Source organism: Leptosomus discolor, chromosome 6 (genome assembly GCF_034619465.1).
Source record: "Leptosomus discolor isolate bLepDis1 chromosome 6, bLepDis1.hap2, whole genome shotgun sequence".
NCBI lineage: Eukaryota > Metazoa > Chordata > Aves > Leptosomiformes > Leptosomidae > Leptosomus > Leptosomus discolor.
This window is the reverse complement of record NC_141396.1, coordinates 21,319,932-21,342,200: the sequence shown is the minus strand read 5'-3', so window position 1 is coordinate 21,342,200 and position 22,269 is coordinate 21,319,932. Positions and strand designations below refer to the sequence as shown.

Sequence of the window (22,269 nt, the reverse complement as noted above, 5' to 3'; positions counted from 1 at the left end):
TAACTGCACATTTACATTTGACCACAGCAGAGAAACCAGAAACTCCAGTGAATTATGCAAGTATTTCAACCATGTCCAGAAAGAGCTAGATTCCACAGACCAAGGTAAAAAAGTCAGCATGTTAAAAAGGGAGTCCCTTTGAGCTATGGACAGAGAACAAATCACTGACCATAGAGACTGAAATGAAGTTCCCACTCCTTTCTAGGGTTCACATTTGGGGAGGTAGCTTGCTTTCCCTAAGAACTAGGGGCATGTTCCCCCACAGGGCTATCTAGTGCTGTGCAGGTGAGCACTGAGCATCTCCTTTGCTTTGATGAGTGCTGCTTCAGCTGGTGTTTCTATGTGAGGAGACACCCCTTTCCCTTCCCAAGAAGTGCTCTCTGCAGAGGTGACTGATCTGGAGGTGGGGATGATGATGTAGAAGTTGGTATTATCTACTTGATATGTCTGTGGGGAATAGCAGCCACCACTGGTCTGTTCCCCAATGATGAGAGCTCTGCCCAGTCTCTTCATTATGTATACAAACTCTTCAGCAGCCCCAGCCGTCACAGCACTGGTAAGGATTATTAGCCCCTTCTGAGAGCCATATCTCTCCCCTGCCAGATAGGACAAAAAGCATCAGAAATGCATCCATTTTTAGAGATTTATTTGCATAATGGAGCACAAGGAACCAAGATACAACATACTTCATTCCCTACTGACTACTAACAACCAAAGAGGTTTGGAAATTTACTTTGTACCTAAATTTACTTTGTATTAAAGCACTTTTTACACTAGCCCAGCCTCTATACTGTAAAAAAGGGTGTCACCCTATGTGGTGCTCTTGTGTCATCAGTTTCTGGTTATGAGTTCCAGCAGCTAGGAGGCCAGCTCATGGTTACTACTGCTGGCTTTTCTGTGGCTTTGACTTTTACAGGAGCTCTAGATCCCATCAGAGGAGTGCGATAGGCAGCTGAGGAAAGTGATATTTTCCACTGCTCCAGCAGGAATACTCAAAGCTCAGCAAGCAGCATCTTCAGTTTCACTCTCATCCCTGCTTTAGGAACATGGCTGTCATAGAGCTTGGCCTGCAAACTATGCAGGCGGTATTTTGTGGAATTATAATTATAGTGGTTTCCCACAGGCTTTTTATAGTCTATAAATGGAAGCTGTTGTCTGGCCTTTGTCCCAAACCTTTCAACAAATACACCCTTTATTATTAGGATCTGAGCCAAGTTATCTCATTTTCTTACATAAACTAGCTGACAGGAGTAGGATGTTTTTTGCACCTTATTTTCAATGTATCTGAACATGCTAGATACATTTTGAGAGCTTAATACCTTTGAAAAACTGGCCAGTATGCCATAACTGGGATATGATAACTTGAAAACTACTCTAAACTACTCTAAAAATGTCATTCTTTAAGTAAGTTACAGTATGACATATAATTCTCACACCAAACTATAACAGAGGGACCAATAGCATGGTAATTAATTTTCACATCATCTTTGCTCTTCTCATTTCAATATAGACATAATATCCATTAGAAGATGCTTTTCACAGTAGATATTTATAGTACAGGACCAGATCCAGCTCCTTTGAAGTTAATATGAGTCTGCCTGTTCTCTTTGATGGGAACTGGAATGTATCCATAGTAATCATATACCTTAGCACAGCCCACCTCTGACTGCCTGGGAAAATAGAGGGACCCTGCAGCCTGTGACAAAATTTAACTGTTTTGGCATGCTCCAAGCCAATGATTACAGACACCATTGTGGCACCTTTTTTGGTACTGTCTTAGCTTTAAAGGGGAAAAGAATTAAAATCAACTTTTAAGGCTTCTTAGCACTCTAACTGCTCTTTAAGAGCACTGAAGAGCTCTGTTTCTGCATGTGGCAGGAACCTTTTAACTTCCACAAACAGTGGGTCAGGGGGTGTGGGGTGGGTGGTATGTGTGTGCAATACATTCCCAAATGCTCCAGGCTCACTCAGATGTGCAAAATTTAGCGCTTTTCTTTCTCTCTTGCATTCTCTGGACAAACTGGGTTATTGTGGGTGTTTTCGTCTACAGTGGATCACACAGGTAGGAAGTAAGGAGTAACATATAAAACTATGTGTGACTATTGGAAGTGATATTACTAGAGGTCTAGGCAGCACAGGATTTATTTTTAATTTTGGCAACTTTTAAAAGCAACAAGTCACAGCTGCTATACATAGTATTCAGCTAAACTTCTGGGGACCAGTTTACAAACTTCTGTGCCTAACACACCCCATTCTAGGAGCAATAAGCTCCTAAATGGCATTGACAGACGTGGCTGAAATGCACATATTTGTTTTTACATTCTCTGCACAGCTTAAGCTAATCGTGGCAGGTGCTTTCACCAAATGAGTTATGGTGTCTAACGGCTCACTTTAAAATACACAGTGAGGGACATCTGAAATGAAAAGCTACTCTAAAAAGAAATTGTCATTTTACCTTTGAGCTCTGGCTGGGTCCATACTTCCTTTACTGAGTCACTGGGTCTGTCATAAACTTTGTCCAGGAGAATTCGGTGTCCTTCATCAAAGAAGTATGAGCATAGGATTGCTATGGAAGTAGTGGAGCCTCCAATATTGTACCTTTTAAAAAATTAAAAATATGAAGGAAATAATTGAAAATTTGTGGCAGATAGTAAGTCTCCCTTCAAAGTATTGCTCCCTAAGATTAGTACTGAAAGGGCTTATGGCTACATTTTGATACATTCACATTCATTCTCCCATATCAGCATTTGCACATATATCAGAGAAACAAAATCCTGTCTAAGAGTCTTGGACTGTTATTGCCCACAACTAACTTCAAAAGCAAAGATAAAACTGAATAGTCCATTTTCTTTTTGATTCAGCCTGGAAACAAGTCAGAAAGTAGACAAAGACTCTTAATCTGCAGAGAAACATCAGATTCTTGTTATTCTTCTACTCTGAATAACCCATGCTGTTACCAACATAGGCAGCATGAGTAAATACCTATACCCCAATATATAAATGTAGATCCCAATTTAAGCAACACATATTTGTAGAACTGTTGTGTTCTTATTTCCTGCTGCACACAATGAGACTACTTGGTATTTGGCACCTTATAAGATCAGGCCATTTCTTTTAGTGCCTAAGGATTCCGTTAGCTGCTTCATTTAGGACGGTTGTGTTTGGAAACTTTAGTTGTAGTTTAACTTCATACCAGCCTCTGAAGATTAAATTCACTGAAGAGCCTAAGTGTCATCAGAGAATCCCTGCTATGAATACACACAATGGAATACCAGGCTATTTTTCGTCTGTCACTTTTCACTAATACCAGAGCACGTGCAGCACTGGAAATGTCTGTACTTTGCTCACTAGAAGAAGACAGATACAGTGCTTTGCTGCAGGTGATGTTAGGATTGCCTGGCACAGATGTTAGAAAACACGTTTTGTTCAGTCCAGTCCATAAGTTTTTTTCAGGTCCAGAAAAGGATTAGACAATCCAGGAGGCCTCTGACCCGAAGAGTGAAGCTACCTCTTTATTCTGCAGCATTTGGGAGCTATATGCTGTATTCACACTGTGACTGGCTAGAACTGGCCAGAACTGTGTCTAGAATAAGCCTCTTCAGTGTGCCCCTGGTAGTGTTGTGCTGCCAGGAGGTCATGCTGCTTCTGCACAGCCCAGAAGGCAGCTAGACCCAGCAGAGCCCAGTTTCCTGCAGCTGTCACCGTGGTTGAAGTGGTAAGTAGGCAGCTAGAGCAATACTGGAGAGCTCTTCCTGGGACTCTTGCAGACAGTGAAACTGCAGAAACTTGAGTCAGTAATAATGGCTGAGCAGTTGCTAGATTTTTAGCTTAACTTTTGAAGGCAAGTACTTCCTTCATTACAGACTTCTTGTGTGACATTAGGGAAGCTGTTTAGTTTATAAGTGTCTCTTCTCAGCGCTGTGCAAGTCAAAAATACAAAATTCATGAGTGGCACAGCTGTTCCACAAAGGGGAACTATTAAGGTGAGAAACATTATGCATTATAGTTAATCCCATGCAAAATTGAAATTATCAAAATACAAAGTTCATGAGTGGCCCAGCTGTTCCAGAGGGGGAAACTTGTAAGACGAGAAACATTATTCATTATGGTTAATGCCATGCAAAATTGAAATTATCAGCCTTGCCATAAAATCATAAGACTGGTTTAGGGAGAATTTCAAAAGGTAAGACATTTGGAGTTCTGTTTTATATGCCTTCAGAGACTGGGTCTTTTGTGTGCACTCAAAGGGCTAGAAATACATCAAACATAACAAAATCAAAGCAACCTAAGAGAAGAACCACAATGAGACTATTTGGTACCTGAGACATGATTTCACTTTTGCTGTTTTATTGCCCCTGGCCCTGATATGAGTTTTAGCTTGGGAGAAAACTGGGGCAAGAAAGAGGAAAGTCCCAGTCCTGTCTCAAGTCTATTGGAAGGTGGTCGTGCCTTTGCTGAGTTTTAATTCAGTCATGGCTGTGTTTTGTTGGTGGCTGCCCTGCCTCTTCTGTGCTCACGTAGTGAGATCTCTCTCTGCTTTCATCACTGTGCTTATCTTCTACTGCACATGCTGCAAATCCCAGAAGAATATTAAGATTACTGAATATTGAAAACCCCATGATAGCAATGGACATAAGTCGTTGTAGCATTAAAAATGACTTCTTACAAAGGCCTCTTTTCTTTAATTGATATTTGTAATGTTCTGGGCTCACAGACATTAGCTCTGGACCAAAACAAGGGAATGACTTACCTAAATATTGTATGGGATACGTATATTTGTGATATTCATCTGCTTTGATAGCTGGCAATAAATGGATGCCATCTTCTGGCTCATAAGATTTGGAGTATTGTTGACACACTGGAGTGTCCAACAGAATACTAAGTCGAGAGCAGGCATATGATACTGTAACTTGCTGCAGCAGGGTCTAGGAGTGCTATAGTACCTTTAAGCCACCTTTGTGCACAAGGGTCTTTCTGTACAGGGCTGATTGCCCAGGATAATTTAGCACTGCAGATATGGCAAACTAGATGTTGTAACAGAGCCTTATGCATGGTCTGGTTTCACTTGACCAATGCCTGCAGTAAAATATTTAATTAAGCCATATATATATAATTAACACAAGGCACACGCAGAGTTAGATTGGAAAAAAATCAGAGAAAGAAAACAGATGTTACATCCAGGATTGTGTTCTGCAACATATTCCCTAAATTTACCTATTTAGTTCTAAACATCTCAAGTGATGGTACAATTTATCTTGAGATATACTTCCAGACTGTTATTGTTTCCTTGGCTGTTTTCATTTTCTCATCTAATCCCAGCAACGTTAGCCTGTAAACATGACAGTAAGCCATGTAAAGCTAATTCACTGTTACAAATAAAATGCTATTTTGAAAGAACTTTGGTTATTTGCCATTCAAAGGTTTACCTCATGTCTATGATTAATGCATCTGTGTGAACAATTTTCTTCCAAACATGCTTTACCAGTAGGTCAGACACCTGGGTTAGAAGTTCACAGTCTCCAAACATATCAAATCTCAGATAGCCGATGTTGTTTTCAAATACATTTGTGTGGAATGAAAATTTAATCAGGTCTTCAAATACTTCTGGGGAAGGGATCTGAAAGAGTTTGGAAAAACAAAACAAATCATTTGCTGGCACTGATAGCTTGGCACAAGATTTAAAAAGAATTATGTAGGTCAAGTTTAGTCCAGGTAGGACACATGTGAGGGATGTGACCAAGTTTGAAGAACATAATAAATGATATTAAGATTTTTGCTTATGAAACATAGGTTAGCATTGGTTGCTACGCTGTTTGCCCTGTACAGGGTGCATCAATAGCATGTTCAGAATCTGGATCAGGCACCTATTTGTCAGGGCTCAGTTTAGTTTTCAAAAATACAGGAATTTCCTTGGAGCAAAGAGGCTAAGAAGGCTACAAGAACCATTCCCCAGCCTGCAGCACAGGCCACTATCTGAGGCCTGCCACCAAGCCCACTGGTTTCCTTTAGCAGTTCTTTCTAAATAAGGCACTGGGGACTTTTATAATCTCTTGATTGGCCTCAGCTGACAAACACCTGCTGACTACAGGTGAGGTTGGCCCCAGGCCCTCTTAATGAACCAATCCCTGTGACAGTGAGGAACTATGTGTTTGGCATGTGCTTAGGATACTCATGAGGTAGACATGTGTTAAATCTCTTATATGGTGGCCATGTGCCTGGAGTCTCACGTGTTAGACTGTGATTACTTTCATTTTGTTTAGCTTACGTTATTAAACAGCAAACATTTTTTAAATGGCAATGTGTAGCCAACTAATAAAGTTATCCCAGTAACAGCTACATGCATTGAGACATAGCCTGCTCCTACTGCCAAACTTCTGTTTTGCATGAATGTGTCTGAAAATGGAAGACTCTTCCTTAGCTTAAGGAGATAAGGCTTTGGGATATATATGACTTATGTGACCTTCAGCAATTTGCCCTTTTCTCCTCAGGGTTGCTGTGAAAATGATTTTATACTTGCTTTTTAATCAGTTGCCCTCTGCCACAGCTCAGCCCCAGACAATCCATACTTTTACACCGCAAAGAACAAGGAGTCAGCAGTGAGCCATGTGCTTTAAAAGGTGCTCTCCCAACCTGCAATATGCCACAGAATTTGGGAGGCATTTGAGCTTTCTGCAACTGTAGAGGAGTTAGGCAATCTTCTGCCCTACATGTAGGCTTCTGGCCCGGGGTTGTGCTCCTGCCAAAAGCAGGTCTGCCACAGCAGAAAAGGGCTTTCCAAGGTGTGCGAATGCAAGTATATTTGATGCAGCTCAAGCACTTTACCTGTACATGGGGGAAAGTTACCCACCATATCACACTTCTGGCTGCCCTGGGCTTCTTAATCATTCAGTGCTTTCTGTATGGCAAAATTGCCAAAATTTCAAACATTAATTTAAAAGCCCTGTTGGCCAGTAGTTGTTGATCTGATGCTAAGAGCGCACTCTGCTGAGTCCTTTCCTGTACCCTTCTTTCTCACTGTACCTTGTGAAAATAATCATTGGATTTGGACTGTAAACATATCAGTCCAGCACTACTGAGTTTGTCATTTCCAATCTACTTCCCAGTGACAGCAATGCTACTTGATCTTCCCACTGTACTTTGATTAACAAATCACATTTTTGAATAATATATCCAGCATACATTGCATTGTTCTGACAGAGCTTATATCTAGTACAGAGGCACTGGTCCCCCAAGGAGAAAAAAGTCATCGCTCATTGGTAACATCTACAAATAAAATTGATGTGCTACTCTCAGCCACTTACTAATGATATTTTAGCTAACACATGTATTTCTTAGCTCTGCTTCCAACAATAGTTGCTAGATGCACACCCGTAAGCGTATTGGTTAAGAATAACGTCTCTATGTCTGGTAAATATTTTTTCTACTTGTTCTTTTACTGTGCTGCATCACATCTTTGTTCACGGAGGACTTCCATAATTTCTAGCAGTGTTGCTAACTCTTGGAAATTCATTACAGATTTCAAGATGGGCACGTTGCTCTTAAAGCCTCAGGTCTCATGGGGTAAAATGAAAACACAAGGATCTCAAATAAACTCTTCTCCATCTCCATGACTGCAGGAAAGGGTATGAAATATCTATTTTAAAGGCTCTAAGACCAGAAGTCAGATGAAAAGCACTCAGAATGTAATTTTGGAGGGGTGGGGAAAGCCTCCTAATTTTTAAGCAAAAGAGAGGAGGAGGCTGGGACTGACAGGAGAGAGTTATCGTCCCAGAAAACTGCAGGTTCACGACCCTGGCACGTGGGCCATATGCTGCTGATACCTAAGGAGGTAAGTCTAGCTTCAGAGAGCAACAGCATGCTCTCCTTTGGAAGGCCAGGCTCCGTTTGCAGGCCAAGGACAAGCTGGGACAGGATGCAGCTGAAAGTAAGATCCTTCTGCTCAGTCAGGCAATGTTTACATACAAATGACTTGATATTAAATATAAACCCTCAGGTGCCTTGGTAAGAACACTATAAACAATGTGGCTAGACTAAAGGACTTCCAAGCTAACACCACTTTAGCCAAGGCAGAATTGTTTTTTTGTTAACTATGTAGAGTCTCCAGCCCTATCCTGCAGTCTCCTTCCACAAGTGAGTGGCCTAACTGGAACAAGTGATGTGACACAAAACAGGACCTAAAATGCTGCCCTGGGACTCATGCATGGAGTTTCATCCCTGGTTCTGCTACTGACACATACTCCAACCATGGGCAAACTACTTTTCCAACTGTGCCTCACTTCCCTCTTTTCTCCCTTTTCACCTCTGCCTAAGTTGTATTGTCTATTTAGATGGAAACTGTATTTTCATAGCTAATTTTGTACTGACCATTGTAATGTAACTCCGATTTCCATTAAGGTTGCTAGTGCTGTCAACTGCTAGCTGTTAAAATATTATTAGCAACACACTTGTGCCATTGCGAATCCTGAGATTGGTTTAAGAACCATGAGATCTTGGGGGCTGGGTGGCGGGGTTGTGCCTTTCTTTCTTAGAATAACATTTGGGTTCTTTGTGTACCCTCACAGGCTGGAATGGAACTGTCCATCCTACTAGGTCCCCCAGCTTAAGGACTGAGCAGGATCAGCTATATCCCTGACAGCTGATTCTCACTTGCTTTTAAAAACACCCGTATCACTGGGTGATTTCCAGCCAATCCAGTCTAGTACGTCACTGGCCTTACTATTACAAAGGTATTTTTAACATCTAATGTAAACAGTCTAAGTTCACTACTTTCTACAGTTTAAGTGCAGTACTTCTTGGCCTATTTACCATGGACAAGAGAACAGATTATTCTCTTCATATTTGAAACAGCCTCTTACGTATCTGAAGACTGTTTTCATATCTCCTCTTAGTTTTCTTCTCTCTGGAATAAACAACTCAAATCTTCAAAACTTTTTCAAAGTGACTTTTATTCAGTATCCTCTTTACTCCTGCTCCTCTCTTCTGCTGTGTCCCCACTTGAGCCACACCCTTGCAGAAAAACATTACTCAAGACTGCACATAGTATACTCTAGCTGAATCTTTAGAACTGAATGTAGCAGATAACTTCACGTCTTACTGATTACACTCCTCCTTATCCATTCCAGTTTGATGATTATTAGTTTTTACTGCAACAACTTGACTGTATTGACATGCGTTCAGCTTACCAACTCTGAAGAACCCATATTCTTTTTTCCAGGACTCTCCCCAAACAAGCTGTTTTCCTCACAGAGTTATGCGGTCAATTACTATGACCCTAGAAACTGTAAGAACTGTGCATGTGTTCTTATTTAATCTCATCCTGCTTTTCACAGATAATTTCTCCAGTTTTTCCAGAACCGTAGCTTTGAATTCTAATCCTGCCCTCCATTGCACGGAGACAGCCAGGATGGGGGGGCGGCGCATGTTGAGGGTGGTGGTTACCACAAGCAAAAGATGAAAACCTCTGGGGCAGTGCTGTACAGAGGATTAAAAGAGGTTATTTAAGGCTCTCAGTCCCCATTGCAGGAGTGCAGGGCAGAGTGAGAAGCTGTACTTTTATCCTGCAAAGGGCAGCATGGAACAGTGATGTGTAAGCCTGCTCTGACAACAGAAAGCTTGTAACATACTCATTGCAAGCCAGCGAGCAGTTATTTTTCTAGTCAGTGCCTTTGCAGATTACATTTGAAAGCAAAATTTGAAAACACAATTCATGGCTAAATTTTGATTTTCCTCCAAAACCTATTGAAAATCCTTAAAAATAATGGCCAAATCTACTGTAACGTGAATGACAATGGAAAAAAATGAGCACAAACAGATCTCTTTGGTGGGATTGTAACTGCAAACATAGCTGCATTGGGCTTGAGTATCAGGATCAGAACATGAAAGGTACTAGAAAAAGAACAAAAGTTATTACAAAGTGTCATATTCTTTTCTGCACCAAATTCAAGAAGCAAACATGAATTGCATAAGGTGAAGAGTCAATGGGAGTTAAAGACCAGACATTCTTTTTTGGCTTGCATAAACTTGTATAGTTCTACTGACTTTACTGTGGTTATGTTGATATAAATGAGCATCGTATGGGCCCACAACAATTTTTTCCCACCTGTTAGCAATAGATGTAGTAATTCAATTATCTATCTTGAAACTTTGAGGCTAAGCATTTTGGAAGGGACATAAGCAAACTATACTCCTTTCTGATGAAACATCTGTGACTATTGCCTCCTTCATAAGTACAATACTCTGCAATAGATATATAATATTTATCTGGGAAAAGGAGGACTTCAAATACAGAACAATTTCTCTTCATAAAGGATTCCTTTTCTTTTTCTCTGATCATCATGCTTATCTAAAACTTTAATACAAAAATTCTCTTAGGTGTGAAGACTGCGTTAGAAGTATTTGGGCATTATCAAAGGGCCAAAAGAGTCACTCAGGGAGACTCTTGTAACTTAAAATTGACATAACACATTTGCCAAATCGGTGGCAACAGTTCTTCCATAGGTAGTCTACAATACTCAGATATCCATGAAAACAAATGTTTCAGTATGGAAAGGAAGGTATGACTGGAAGGAGAGACAGACAAACAGAAGAATAAGTAGTAAGGATTACTGAAATGTGCATCAGCAAATTTACAGAGCTCTGTCTTATAAGCAAAATGTTATTTTCTGAATCACAAACAATATATACAACATCTGCCCCTGGGAAGTCTGACTTTGGAAAATGGCATTTATGCAGCAGACAACTCCGGCTGGCATTTGACCTTGCTGCTGTCATAGAGGAGACATATTCACTACCCTGTATTATGCTTCAGCAGCTATTCAAGTGTAGCAGTTGCAAAGGTCTACATGCATTTCACTTGTCTGTCTCCTACGTCCCATCCCATCCTTCCTGCAGTTATTCATGATCGCTTTCATTTAACTGTTGGATTTGCTTCACTGTCAAGGTCATTATCAATAAAATCCCACTGTCAAGGTAAAGGGTGGCTTGGAAGGTAGGTAGCACAAAAGAAAAACTAGCCTTTAAGTTTTTGAGAGATAAATGTGATATAGATTAAAAGAGCCACTATGATCATGCATAGAACTGTCAAAAAAAAATTACAAATGCAATTAATGCCATCACGTAAGCTTCACTATACTCTTAAGGCATTTGCTTTCTGGGGTATTGGTATGGAACATTCCTGAAATGTTCCACAGAAAGCATCCCTCTCAGCCCTGCAAAAGCAAAGCAGGAAATGAAGGTGCTCTTGCCACCCAGTGCTCTGTGGAATAGGCGAATTTATCTGTAAAGGGAAAAGCCTTTACTTAAATGACTTCAGTGCCTTCGTTCGCTCACCTTCTTTCACTTTAAAATGTCTTAACACCACTGTCTTGTCTCTCTGCCTCCCAATTTCCTCAAGCACTATGAGGGAATGCATATGCCTTTGGAAACTATTTTGGTCTCATAGAAGACCCATGCTTCTTGTCTGCTCTTTATACATTATTTCCCCTTGAAGAAATCTCACATTTGTCCTGATTTTCATCCACACTGATGTGATTTCCTTCTTATGGATGTATCCCTGACCTCTTCCAATCAATTTGCTCGACAAAGAACTGAGGTAAACAGAGGCATTAATTAGTGTAATGGCATTTCCTCAGCAGCTCAATCAGGATCAGAATTTCACATTATATGAAAAATACGATATTTGTCCTGTACATCCTGTTCTCAACATTCAAGGTCTGAATAAAGTAAGTAAGGTTTGAAGAAGTAAAAATAGCGAACAACATCCATTAACAGCCTTCAGGGAAAACAGTGGCTAATTTGCAACATGGGCCCACTTTGTAAAATGGGGAGAAACTATGATGTATCACTACTGATAGGTTGTTAATGATTTAGCAGGGAGTTCTGTCAAAAACATTTAGAGTGAAGTTTTCTACACCCAAAAAATGTAGGATGGAAAGAGAGCGATGCAATAGAAAAATCTTTTAATTAATTATTTCTATTTAAGCTTAGAGGCAAGAATGGGGCCAGCATCTCTTGGTTAACAAGCTTGAAAAAATGCCCTTCCCTGGCAATGCTTAGACTTTGTCCTTGACCTTGGTGTTGGAGATAATACCATAGAGGTCATGTCCACTTTAAATCATGCATGCCAAAGACTTCAGAGTGTGGAAGCCCACAGATTTCCTCCCCTAGGAAACATTTAATAGTTAGTTACCTGACACTTGGTATATACTGGTTCATTGCAAAGGCAAATGCATTTTCTTCAAAAAGTAATTTTATGAGTCCCTGGAGCAAAGACGTCTCTGATAGCCACGCTGGAGCAGTAGCCAGAAAGGAGCTAACTCTATCCAGGAAAGGTATCAGGTTGTGCTAACCCTCCCTTTAATTTGAAGATGGAATTTTAACAAGTGCTCCTGGGAGCCCCCTCCAGCACAACAATGAACAAGAAAGACTGCGAAGGGAGACCAGTGTATGAATACCCAGGCTCAGAACAAAGCACAGACTGTTACGCAAACTGCACAGCAAGGGCAAAAGTAGATTATTAAAATACAGTTTCTCCCTGGGGTCACCTAACTTCCACCCAGATAGTTCTTCCAAAGTGTTTCTAGGTCACTAGGAAACTCTCTGATGCTGAGCATGAGACAGAATCAGAACAAATTTCCACTGTCACTACCAAAGGAGTTGCTTGTTATTCTGGTGTAATAGAAGTCAGGTACAGCAATTTCATACAGAAAAATCCATTAAAGACTATGTGGCTGCATGTTTTGCGGGGATATGCATTCACTCTGGTCCAACAAAATTTTTCTTAAATTACCAACTGAGTTAGTAACCAGTAGGTTTCTGTATTGTGCTTGAAAAGCCACAGCACTGAAAAAGGGAATCACAGAGACAATGAGATAACTTTCCTCTAACCGTGAAGCCCTGCGTATTTGCTGTGGCAGATGGCAACTGAAAGAGATTCACAGCCTGAAGGTTGTTCCCAAAATGCATGTATCTGGAACTACCATCTGCTGCCACAAGCTACTGCCCTGACTTGTCTTAGTGTCAGAGAGAGCTCAGCCTCCAAAACCGACTCAGGCACTGGCTCTCTTCTGGGTACAGGTAAATCCTGCTGGGTTTATGATATGGGCTAGAAACAAGATATCTCACTCCATGCTCCCGTTCCAGCTGGCATCAGTATAGCTGGGTACAAGAGAACTGTACCTGTTTTGGCATGATCCCTGGGATGCTGTCCTTGGCATGTTCAGGGATGTAGTGTAATTTCAGGTGCTCATCATCAGAAAGAGCTTGCAAGTTGGCAGTCACTTTCCTGGCCAGCTCCTCTTCTGTATTAATCCTTTTATAACTGTCTTTGTAGATGTTCTTCGTGAGGTTGGATGCTATAACAGTCCCAATGTCCGCAAAGGCATAATTATCTGCCACAAGCTTGCTTACTGTTTGTAGTGTCTGTGGCACCTGGGCACGCAGGTTGGCAATGTGCTGAGCTACAGCCGTGGCTTCACTGGCCTGGACGGTGATGTGTGGCTCCACCCCAGACACACTCCATACTTTGCCAGTGACTGGGCTGAGCACCACTTGGCTGGGGATGGAGGCATATAGGGAACTGTTACCAACACGATAAATGCCCACTGAGAGGGAACCACCTACCGTGGGCTCACCAATAACTGTGGCCCGATGTAGATCCTTCATAGAGCGAGTAAAAGCTTCAGCTGCTGAGCCACTCATATGGCTTGTTAGGATGTAGATGTCCTTGATGGAGCCGTATCTCTTGCCAGTGACTTGGGGGAGAGTCCACACCTCTGTGCTACGGGAGGTACTACGATCGAAGACAGTGTAGAGGTGTTGCCGAGGCTCAGGTTCAAAGAAGTAGGAACAAAGTATTGGGATAGCAGTGGAGTAGCCACCTGTGTTGTACCTCATGTCAATAATCATGGCATCTGTGTCCACGAGCTTGTTCCATACCATCTGCACTAGCTGGGGCCCAATGGCCTTCACTGTTTCTGCCTCAGCCATCATATCAAAGCGAAGGTAGCCCAAGTTGCCTGGCAATACCTCAATTTTGAAGAGTGCCTCAATGATGTAGCTCAGCTCCTCAGGGCTGGGAATCATGTTGGGAAACTGTTCTTCTGGTGTTGGTTCCACATGGCTGTGGAAGATATGAAGCCGATGGTCCCCTGAGGCCTCCTGCAAGTCACTGGTAAGCTGGGAAGCCAATGTCTCAAAGTCTACAGCTGATCGATAACCTCCTTGGGTCCGTTTGGCGCTGAGCATAGCACTGGCCTTACCAGCCACTTCTGGGATGGCATAGTGAGCCTCTAGGAGTTGCCCGGTGCCCTCCAAAAGTACTCCCATGTTCTTGTGGAAAGCTAGCACCTCTTCAGCCTTCTCCAGTGCATCCTCAGCCAACACTATGGCATCAGGCACAACTCCTCCGCCCATCCATGTTTCCCCATGGTTGTCCATGAAGGTGATAACAGGAACTGTGATAGTTAGGCCACGAGTTATTCCCTGCTCGGGCTGCAGCAGAGGGAAGGTGCGGGTGTGTGAGAGGCTTCCTGCTGTGATCTCACCAATCAGTGTGGCACGGCCCAGGGACTGCATAAGGTAAGCAAACTCCTCAGCAGCTGTAGCAGTGTGGCGGCTGGTGAGCAGGTAGATGCCACGCTGAGCCCCATAGGGCTGGCCCAGCAGTTCTGCCTGGCTGTTGTGCTCCTGTGTGTGGTTGGTGCGCCTGTCATATGTTGTAAAGAGATGGACAGGGCCAGCAGCAGGATCTTGGAAATAGGAGAGTAGCACAGGCACAGCAGAGGAGGAAGGGCCCCCAGGGTTGTAACGTAGGTCCATGATCAAGTTCTCTGTATTTTGGAGGGGCTCCCACACCTTGTGGACAATGTAAGGTCCCAGCTTAGCAAGCACAGAGGCATCTGCAAACTCATCAAAGCGCATGTAGCCAACATTGCCTGGCAACACTGACACCTTGAAGACAGTATCCACCAAGGCATGCAGCAGTTGTTCATTGTCAGGTAAGTTGGCTGCCACTGCAATTGGCTTCTCAGTGGGGGGAACAGAAGCTTCCCCTGGCATCATGACTCGGACTAACAGGCGGGGGTCTTCAGATAATGTCTGCATCTCAGTGTTGAGCTTGGTGGCCAGGTCCTCTGCTGACTGCACAGAAGAGAAGTCAGAGGTGACGAGGTGCCGCAGCAGTGCTGGCACTCGCTCCACTAAGCTGTAATAGTCCTTTAATATGTTTGTGAGGTGGCTTAGGGTGCCAGGCACTGCTTTGCGCACTGCCAGTATGTCCAGGGATTTCTGCAAGGCTTGCTCTGCCTCAGTAGCCACACATGGCATCACCCCGCTCACCTCCCAGCTCTGTCCACCACCACTCAAGGGGCTCACAGATCGTGACACAGGAACCATCATATAGAAATTAGAGGGGCCAATACGCAGCTTCTGGATGTCCAGTGAGCCCCCAGCTGTCTTCTCCCCAACAGTGATAGCCCTGTTCATGTGCTTGAGGATGTAAGCCATATCTTCAGCCACTCCTGTGGTGTGGCGGCTGATCAAAACAATGACATCCTTGTCTTTGCTGTACCTCTCTCCCAACACCTTTGGCAGTGTCCATATCTCTGTGGTGGTGTTGGAGGGCCGATTGTATACAGTCTCAACATGCAGCACCTTGTCTGCTTCATGCAGGTATGAGATGATGAAGGGGAGGCCAGAAATCTGTCCCCCAGTGCTGTGACGAAGATCTATCACCAGGGCAGATGTCTCTATCAGCATCTTCCACACCTTGTCCACCAGAAAAGCTCCAACTTTCTGCACAACCTCCTGTCCTATGATATAATCAATCCTCAGGTAGCCAATATTGCCCTCCAGCTTGTCATACATGACCACATGCTCAATAAGACTCAGAAGTTGTTCACGAGTTGGGGAAGGCTCAGCTTCTTGTTTGGGAGCTGCATGAGTTGATGGCTCATAGGAAATCACCAGTCTTGGGTCGTTCAGAGCACCCTGCACACCAGCTGTCAAGACACTGGCCAGCATTTTTGGATCTGAGATGTCCAGGATCTCCCCACTCTTGATTGCTTGTTCAATGGCTTCTTGCATTCCCACTAGGTTTTCAGGATAGCAGTAGTTATCCAGAAGGACTTTAGCCATGTCCAGCACTAGAGTTGGCTGAAAGATTTCCTCAGCAGGCACGCTGCACACGATCAGTGATGAAAACAGGAAGAAATGTGTCCTAATCATTTTCTCTTTCTACAGAATAAAAAACAAGGAAAGAAGTCAGAAGCTCTTATCGGTCCAGATGAATGTAGCTCTCCAATGACTCTGTGAATCACACTGAAATCCCTGCATTGAATCCAGGTGCACTGAACAGATAAAAATCTTTTATCTGCATTAAACCTTTAATCTCATTAAAATGGGGTGCATCATCCTAAATGCACCAATAGATGAAGTCCATCTCCTTACTAATTCACAGCCCTCTTATGAAACTGTAATAAACTTCAATAATCAAAGATCTTTCTGGCAGTTATTTTTTTCCAAAAGGTAATGCATTGTCTGTTATAAACTGGTCTGGCTTATCCTGACAGTGGGTTGCTTAAATGCAAAACTTTGATTTTAACCACAATTAGAACAGCAGTCATCCAGTCTTTTACTAGTATTTAGGAAAAGCTTATACCAGGAGATTCTTCAGTGACTCAGTTGTATCAATATTTAAGATTTTTTCAAAAGTTGTTGACAATACATTGTCTTTGGTATTTTTCAATCTGAGCTGCAAAGGATTGTTCTTACATTCTACAACCACGGGCTCCAAACAAGGAATACCAGACATTTAGAACAGCTCATAAAATCCAAGGTAATGACAGCCTGTTAATTTCTGTGCTGAGAATTGCCAGCATTTTAAACAGGACTTTGCAATACATTTGCCTCAGCATAATACAGCTAAATCTGAGGTGACTTTAATCTTTATAATTTGCACTCAATTAGGATTTACTTGTAATACCATTGAGTAACATATGGTCATGTCTGATGACAGCTCCCGGCCAATAGACTTTAGGCTCAACATACTAAAATAGATCGTGGGGGGTTGTTTTCTTCTGCTCGCAATGCATTTGAGACCCTATTGTATTAAGAGTTTGAAAGAGGATCTGAATATGTGGGATGCAGCTGTGGGCTGTACCCATGTGAGTTGTCAGCATTCAGAGCTCTGGTATGACATGTCAAAGACATACAAGAACAGATTCTTGGCTTTAGTCTGAAACAGGTTGCTATCCCAGCCATTCTGCTTGCTGGAGGTAGCTGCAAGAATAGACTATGGAATCTGGGAAGAGTATGTTTTTGTATTGCTTTCAAAATGTTATTTGTTGGTACATAAGAATACATATGGAGGGAAGAGTGTAAAGATGGTCTACCCTGGCTGGGTGCACTCTGTGTCATGTGTGAATGTCATGAGTGAAGCCTGCTGCTCACATGAGCAAAGTTTAGCGCGCTCCTCTTCCTGGGTCATTCAGTTGTAGTAATAAAGGAGTTTTGTGAAGTTCCTTCTTTTAACATGTCCGTATAGGAATAGCCTCGTCTATATATGCAGGTACTGTTTCATCCCATGGTTGATTTGTATCTGTGTGTATGTGGATGTATAAATGTAAATCCATCAAAGGGAACAATTAAATTGTTCTAAGAGTCCATTAGAGAAATGGCTGTTCTATGGGAAAAGCTGTAAAACTTGATGTTACAATCACAGGTATCTCTGGCAACCAGGCTGTGCTATCATCTGTAAAAAACCCTAGTTTAACAAATGTTGCCACTTGCCTTGTCAAAGGAGAGATCTAAGATAAAGTTGAAGCTGTTATTGATAATGTATAAGTAAGTAATTAAGCTCCATGTGTGCCACAGCAATATTCTGTGTGCCTGATTGGTAGATAAGCAGTGATATTCAGATTTATTGTAACTTTTTAATTTCAGGAGGGTGTTCTATATTGTGACAATGTGTGACATCTGTCACAGACCTAACTCCAGGGCATTATCACCACTTTGAATTGCTCTTCTTGCTTTCTTCCTGCAAAGAATAACCCAGCAATCTAGGGCAAAGGTAACTGGAAAAAAAACCTCTCAATCGTAACCACACTTTGTCCAGAAATTAGCTTTTGAGCTACAGAATTTATTGCCAGAGCTGCATTAATTTATTACCAGAGCTGCATTCCTTGTGTGGCCAATACAGTGGACAGGACCCTGGGCAAACCATTTTCTATTGCTTTTCTAACCCATGGCTCTTCTGCCTGTCAAGCTTGGAAAGTTTCTGGGGCAAGGGATCTCTTTTGATACATTAATACATTAATGTCTACCACACACCCTAGCTTTCCTTCCAACCTCTGGTAGGTGTCTCTAAATGCCATTAACCCAGGAATAATTTCACACATAATAATTGTAGTGTACATTAAGACAATCAATTCAACAGACAAGATATTGTACTTCATAAATCCCCAACTTAATTCTTAAGCACCATGTGCTCTGTGCACTAAGGCAGGCGACATCTGAAATAAAAACATTATGAGCTGTGACTGTGTAATTAATGCAAATAACCAAGAGGGGGATGATGCATAGGTAATGTTAATTCTCACATTTCCTACTTTGGAGGGCTGAACAGTTTAATGTTGCAGTTTTTCTGTGTTCCAACACCTTACAACTAACTTGAAAGGGAAGATAGAGACTAACAAATTTTCTTATGATGGAACCAAAACATAACAATAAAGAAAACACATTTATGATCTAAAACAATGAAGTAAAAATGTGTAAAAATCAAAGGGTTAGATATTTTGCCTGCTGGGCTAGGGGGTTGTGTTGTTCGATGGGTCCTCTTTTTTGTTTCTTATTTCTTTCTTCCTTTTACTCCTGCTGGGTGCTGGAGGAGGGCATGCCCAGGAGCCAAGGAGCAGGGTTACAAAATGGATCCATTGTGACAGGAATTGGGAAAAAAAGTACAATAATCCATGTCTCTAAGAATATGTCAGGATGGATCTCTATTTCTGTCTGTCTGTACAGTAGCTTTAAGCACGCAGATTTCTATCCCAGAAGAAAGAATGACATTGCATGTTTATGGAGAATACATAATACTTTATTTTTTAATCATTCAGTACACAGTAAATCATGGACACTTATATTTATATGAAACTATTTAGCAAGTATGGGAATAAGGTTAAATTAATCACCATAAAAATTAGAGAAATTAATATTTTCTGGATTTCTTGAAACTAATTTCATTCTGAGGTTTAAATCAGAGCAAATCTTAAAAAAAAATCCCACCTTATTTTTTTAGAAGGTCCTTCTTTTCCACTGTATTCTTTTGCTTTTAGAACAGAAATTAATATAACTTGAAATGGCAAAGCATTACTCCCATTACCTTAGTTTCAACTTGCTGTGCAAAGGGTGCTATAGGGTGTTACAAATGTTATATACGAGGTGTTAACAGTTGCCTCACCTTACTCTGAATGTAAGAGACATAGATGAATTGCTATGAAGATCATACTCAGAAAGGAGACAGTAACGGACAGTAACTGAGCATTTTTTAATCAGGGTATGTGCCAGATAATTACCTTCCATATATAAATAAGCATATCCACTGCTAAACTCACTATATGATAATTTTTTTTCCTAGCATTTTAGGATTCACAATATTCTTCTCAGTGAGGCCTTATCTAGAGGTTAAAAATCATGAAATGGCCCTTTCCTGACTGATTGTTGTAAAATTGTAAGATTAGAAAAAGAATTTTTCTCTGTTTTTCTAACATTTATTTTGCATTGTATCATGCTGTAAAGATTTTCTTATCAGAAGGGCTGGAAACTGTAGCTGAGGTTTTCATGAAGCTGTGGTTTTGAGAAATATATACAGGATCGCGATCAGTTTTACCCAATAAAAATCAAGATAGAGCAACACTCCGCAGCTCCATTTATTCCTCAAGTTCAGATACATATTCTCCCTGATGCACTTTATCACTAGCACACAGAAACAAAACTAGCTTCACAATGTATATGTAAAATAAATACCTTTCCCAACATGCACAACTTAAAAAGCTAGTACAGTGGAAAGAGGTATTTTCCCACACTGTATCTGTTCAGTGATCTATTTCTCTTGCCCTGAATTCACTATCTATCACTCACTGCTACCTTGGTAATTTTTTATAGATAGCATTAGAAGGTATGAGTCCTTCCTTGTGTGGTGTGAATTCTTCAAGCTTTGGAGAACTATTTACTCATTTCTTGATACATATAGCTTAATTTTTTATGAAACTTTGTTTAATACGAGTCTGTTCATTGAAGTCTGAGTACCTAGATCAAAACGTAACTCTACCATCAATTCTAATTTCTATTATAACCCCAGCCAAATTCTTATTTTCATTTTAGTTTTGAGCAGAACTCAATAGCTCAGGCCTAGCTCTAGCTTTTATAACTCATAAAACTTTATGATCCTTTAAAATCTGTCCACAAGCATTTCATTTTCTGACTTCCTGTGGGTATGAACTTCCCACATACTCTGAGACGAGGTATTTTCTTTTATCTATTCCAGACTAGTCTGCATGCACAGTCTGCATCACTCAGACCACATGCTAAAAAGCTTCAACAAGAGCAAGATTAAATGTTTTGCTATATATTTTTTTGCTTTATGTATTTTGCTTCAATACTCCCTGGTTCTCATCTGCAGCTGATCTCACCATTCCCTCATCAGGCCCATACAGACCATTTGGTCACTGATAAACTGCAGTAGCATGAGGCTCGTCTGAAGGCGGCAGCAAGAGCAGTTTTTTCAGTGGTAGAAATGCCAAGAGGATAAAGGTGAAATCTGGAAATAAATTACGTTTGGTTTTAGTAAAGCCTTCTAATACAGCCATGTTTTCAATTATATGTATGAATTAGAATTAATGTAAAGGTGATATTGGGTGCCTAAATACTGAGAGGCAGTGTTTATTAGCTCAAGCACAGGACTATACTAATTAAATATTTAATGCTTCCAGGACTTTCCTAAGCATTTCTAGACAAACCTTTACTGTGTTTTATAGATGTACAAGTCTGGGTCAGTGCTACTTCAAGGCTGTCTGCGATGGGCATGACTGATTGCATAGGTATGGTCTAAGACTGTCATTTTTGTTGTGTTGTTGTACTGTTTGGTACAAAGGAAACCTTGTCCCTAAGCAGACTTTCTAGGCCCCTCAGTAATACAAGTAATGAATAATATCACCCTTAGATTCCTTTATAATTCCCATGCCAAAAGAAGTAATGTTAGGTTCTTGCCCCTAAGTTTCTAAGTTCTTATGCTGTACAAACCTGTACAGATTAAAACTAAAGCTGTCGGAAATTTCCTTTCACTCTTTTTTTTTTTTGTAATATTGAAAAGCTTTCCATTTTATGAAAATGGAAATAGCACTTCAGGTGAGTTATTTAATGGTTACATTTGTAATAAGAGAATCTTAAATTCAACATGTGTTAGATTTTTATTTTCTTTTGTTAATATTCCTTTTCCCTCCCCTCCCCTCCCTTCCCCTCCCCTTCCCTTCTCTCTTATTACAGTGACCAAGAAAGAGAAAAGGAAAAAAAGAATGAGAAGATAATTTATATCTTTACTGAAAGGCTAGGGGAGGGTAGAAAATGTGTATTCCCATTTTGAAACCTCCCTAATTTCAGCCAGGAGCAGGTGGAGACTCATCACAGCTCACAGGGCACAGCTGTGATAAACTCTTGTTGATCAACTCTGCTGAACAGACGAACTGCCATATTCTAGGTAAACAGAAGATTCAGGAGGGCTTCAGAAAAATGCATTGTAACTATCCAGCTGAACTAATTCAGGAACATAATTTTGAATTTTGGCAAGTAATTTTTCAACAAAAAGGGGAAATTGATGTGCACTCCTTGGAGAATTTGTATATTATGTTTGTTTAGTGATCAAGCACCATGAACGGCTGCCATCAAACTGATCTGATACACACTGTGCTGCTGAGAGCCAGACACCTCTGATGCCTGGTCAAACACAACCTGGTGCTGTTGTCCACCATGCTGATGTAGGATGGAAGTGCCCAGCAGACTAGCTGTTGGCATCTTAACCTATTTTGTTGTAAAGAACTAGCTTTCTCACCTCCTTGCTAGTTCAGAAGTTTCAGTTGCCGGCCCAGTACCAAGGCCCAGGCTGCTGGGACGTTGCTTGCTCAGCTTTTTTGGTGTGCTGGGCTGGCAGGTCTGCCGGGCTGCAGCTGAACCATATGCCTTGGTGAGGGGACTGACTCAGGGCATCCCATTTTCCAGGGC

General features: G+C 41.4%; 1 protein-coding gene across 1 annotated transcript; it reads right to left on the bottom strand.

Moving 5' to 3' along the window:
• Positions 1-267: 267 nt before the first annotated feature.
• On the bottom strand, positions 268-16,224 carry RBP3 (retinol binding protein 3). Its single transcript, XM_009955702.2, has 4 exons — positions 13,177-16,224; positions 5,427-5,617; positions 2,456-2,598; positions 268-596 (listed from the first exon to the last, which is right to left on the bottom strand). The coding sequence occupies exons 1-4, from the start codon at positions 16,222-16,224 to the stop codon at positions 268-270; spliced, it is 3,711 nt and encodes a 1,236-aa protein (XP_009954004.1).
• Between the last annotated feature and the right edge of the window lie 6,045 nt (positions 16,225-22,269).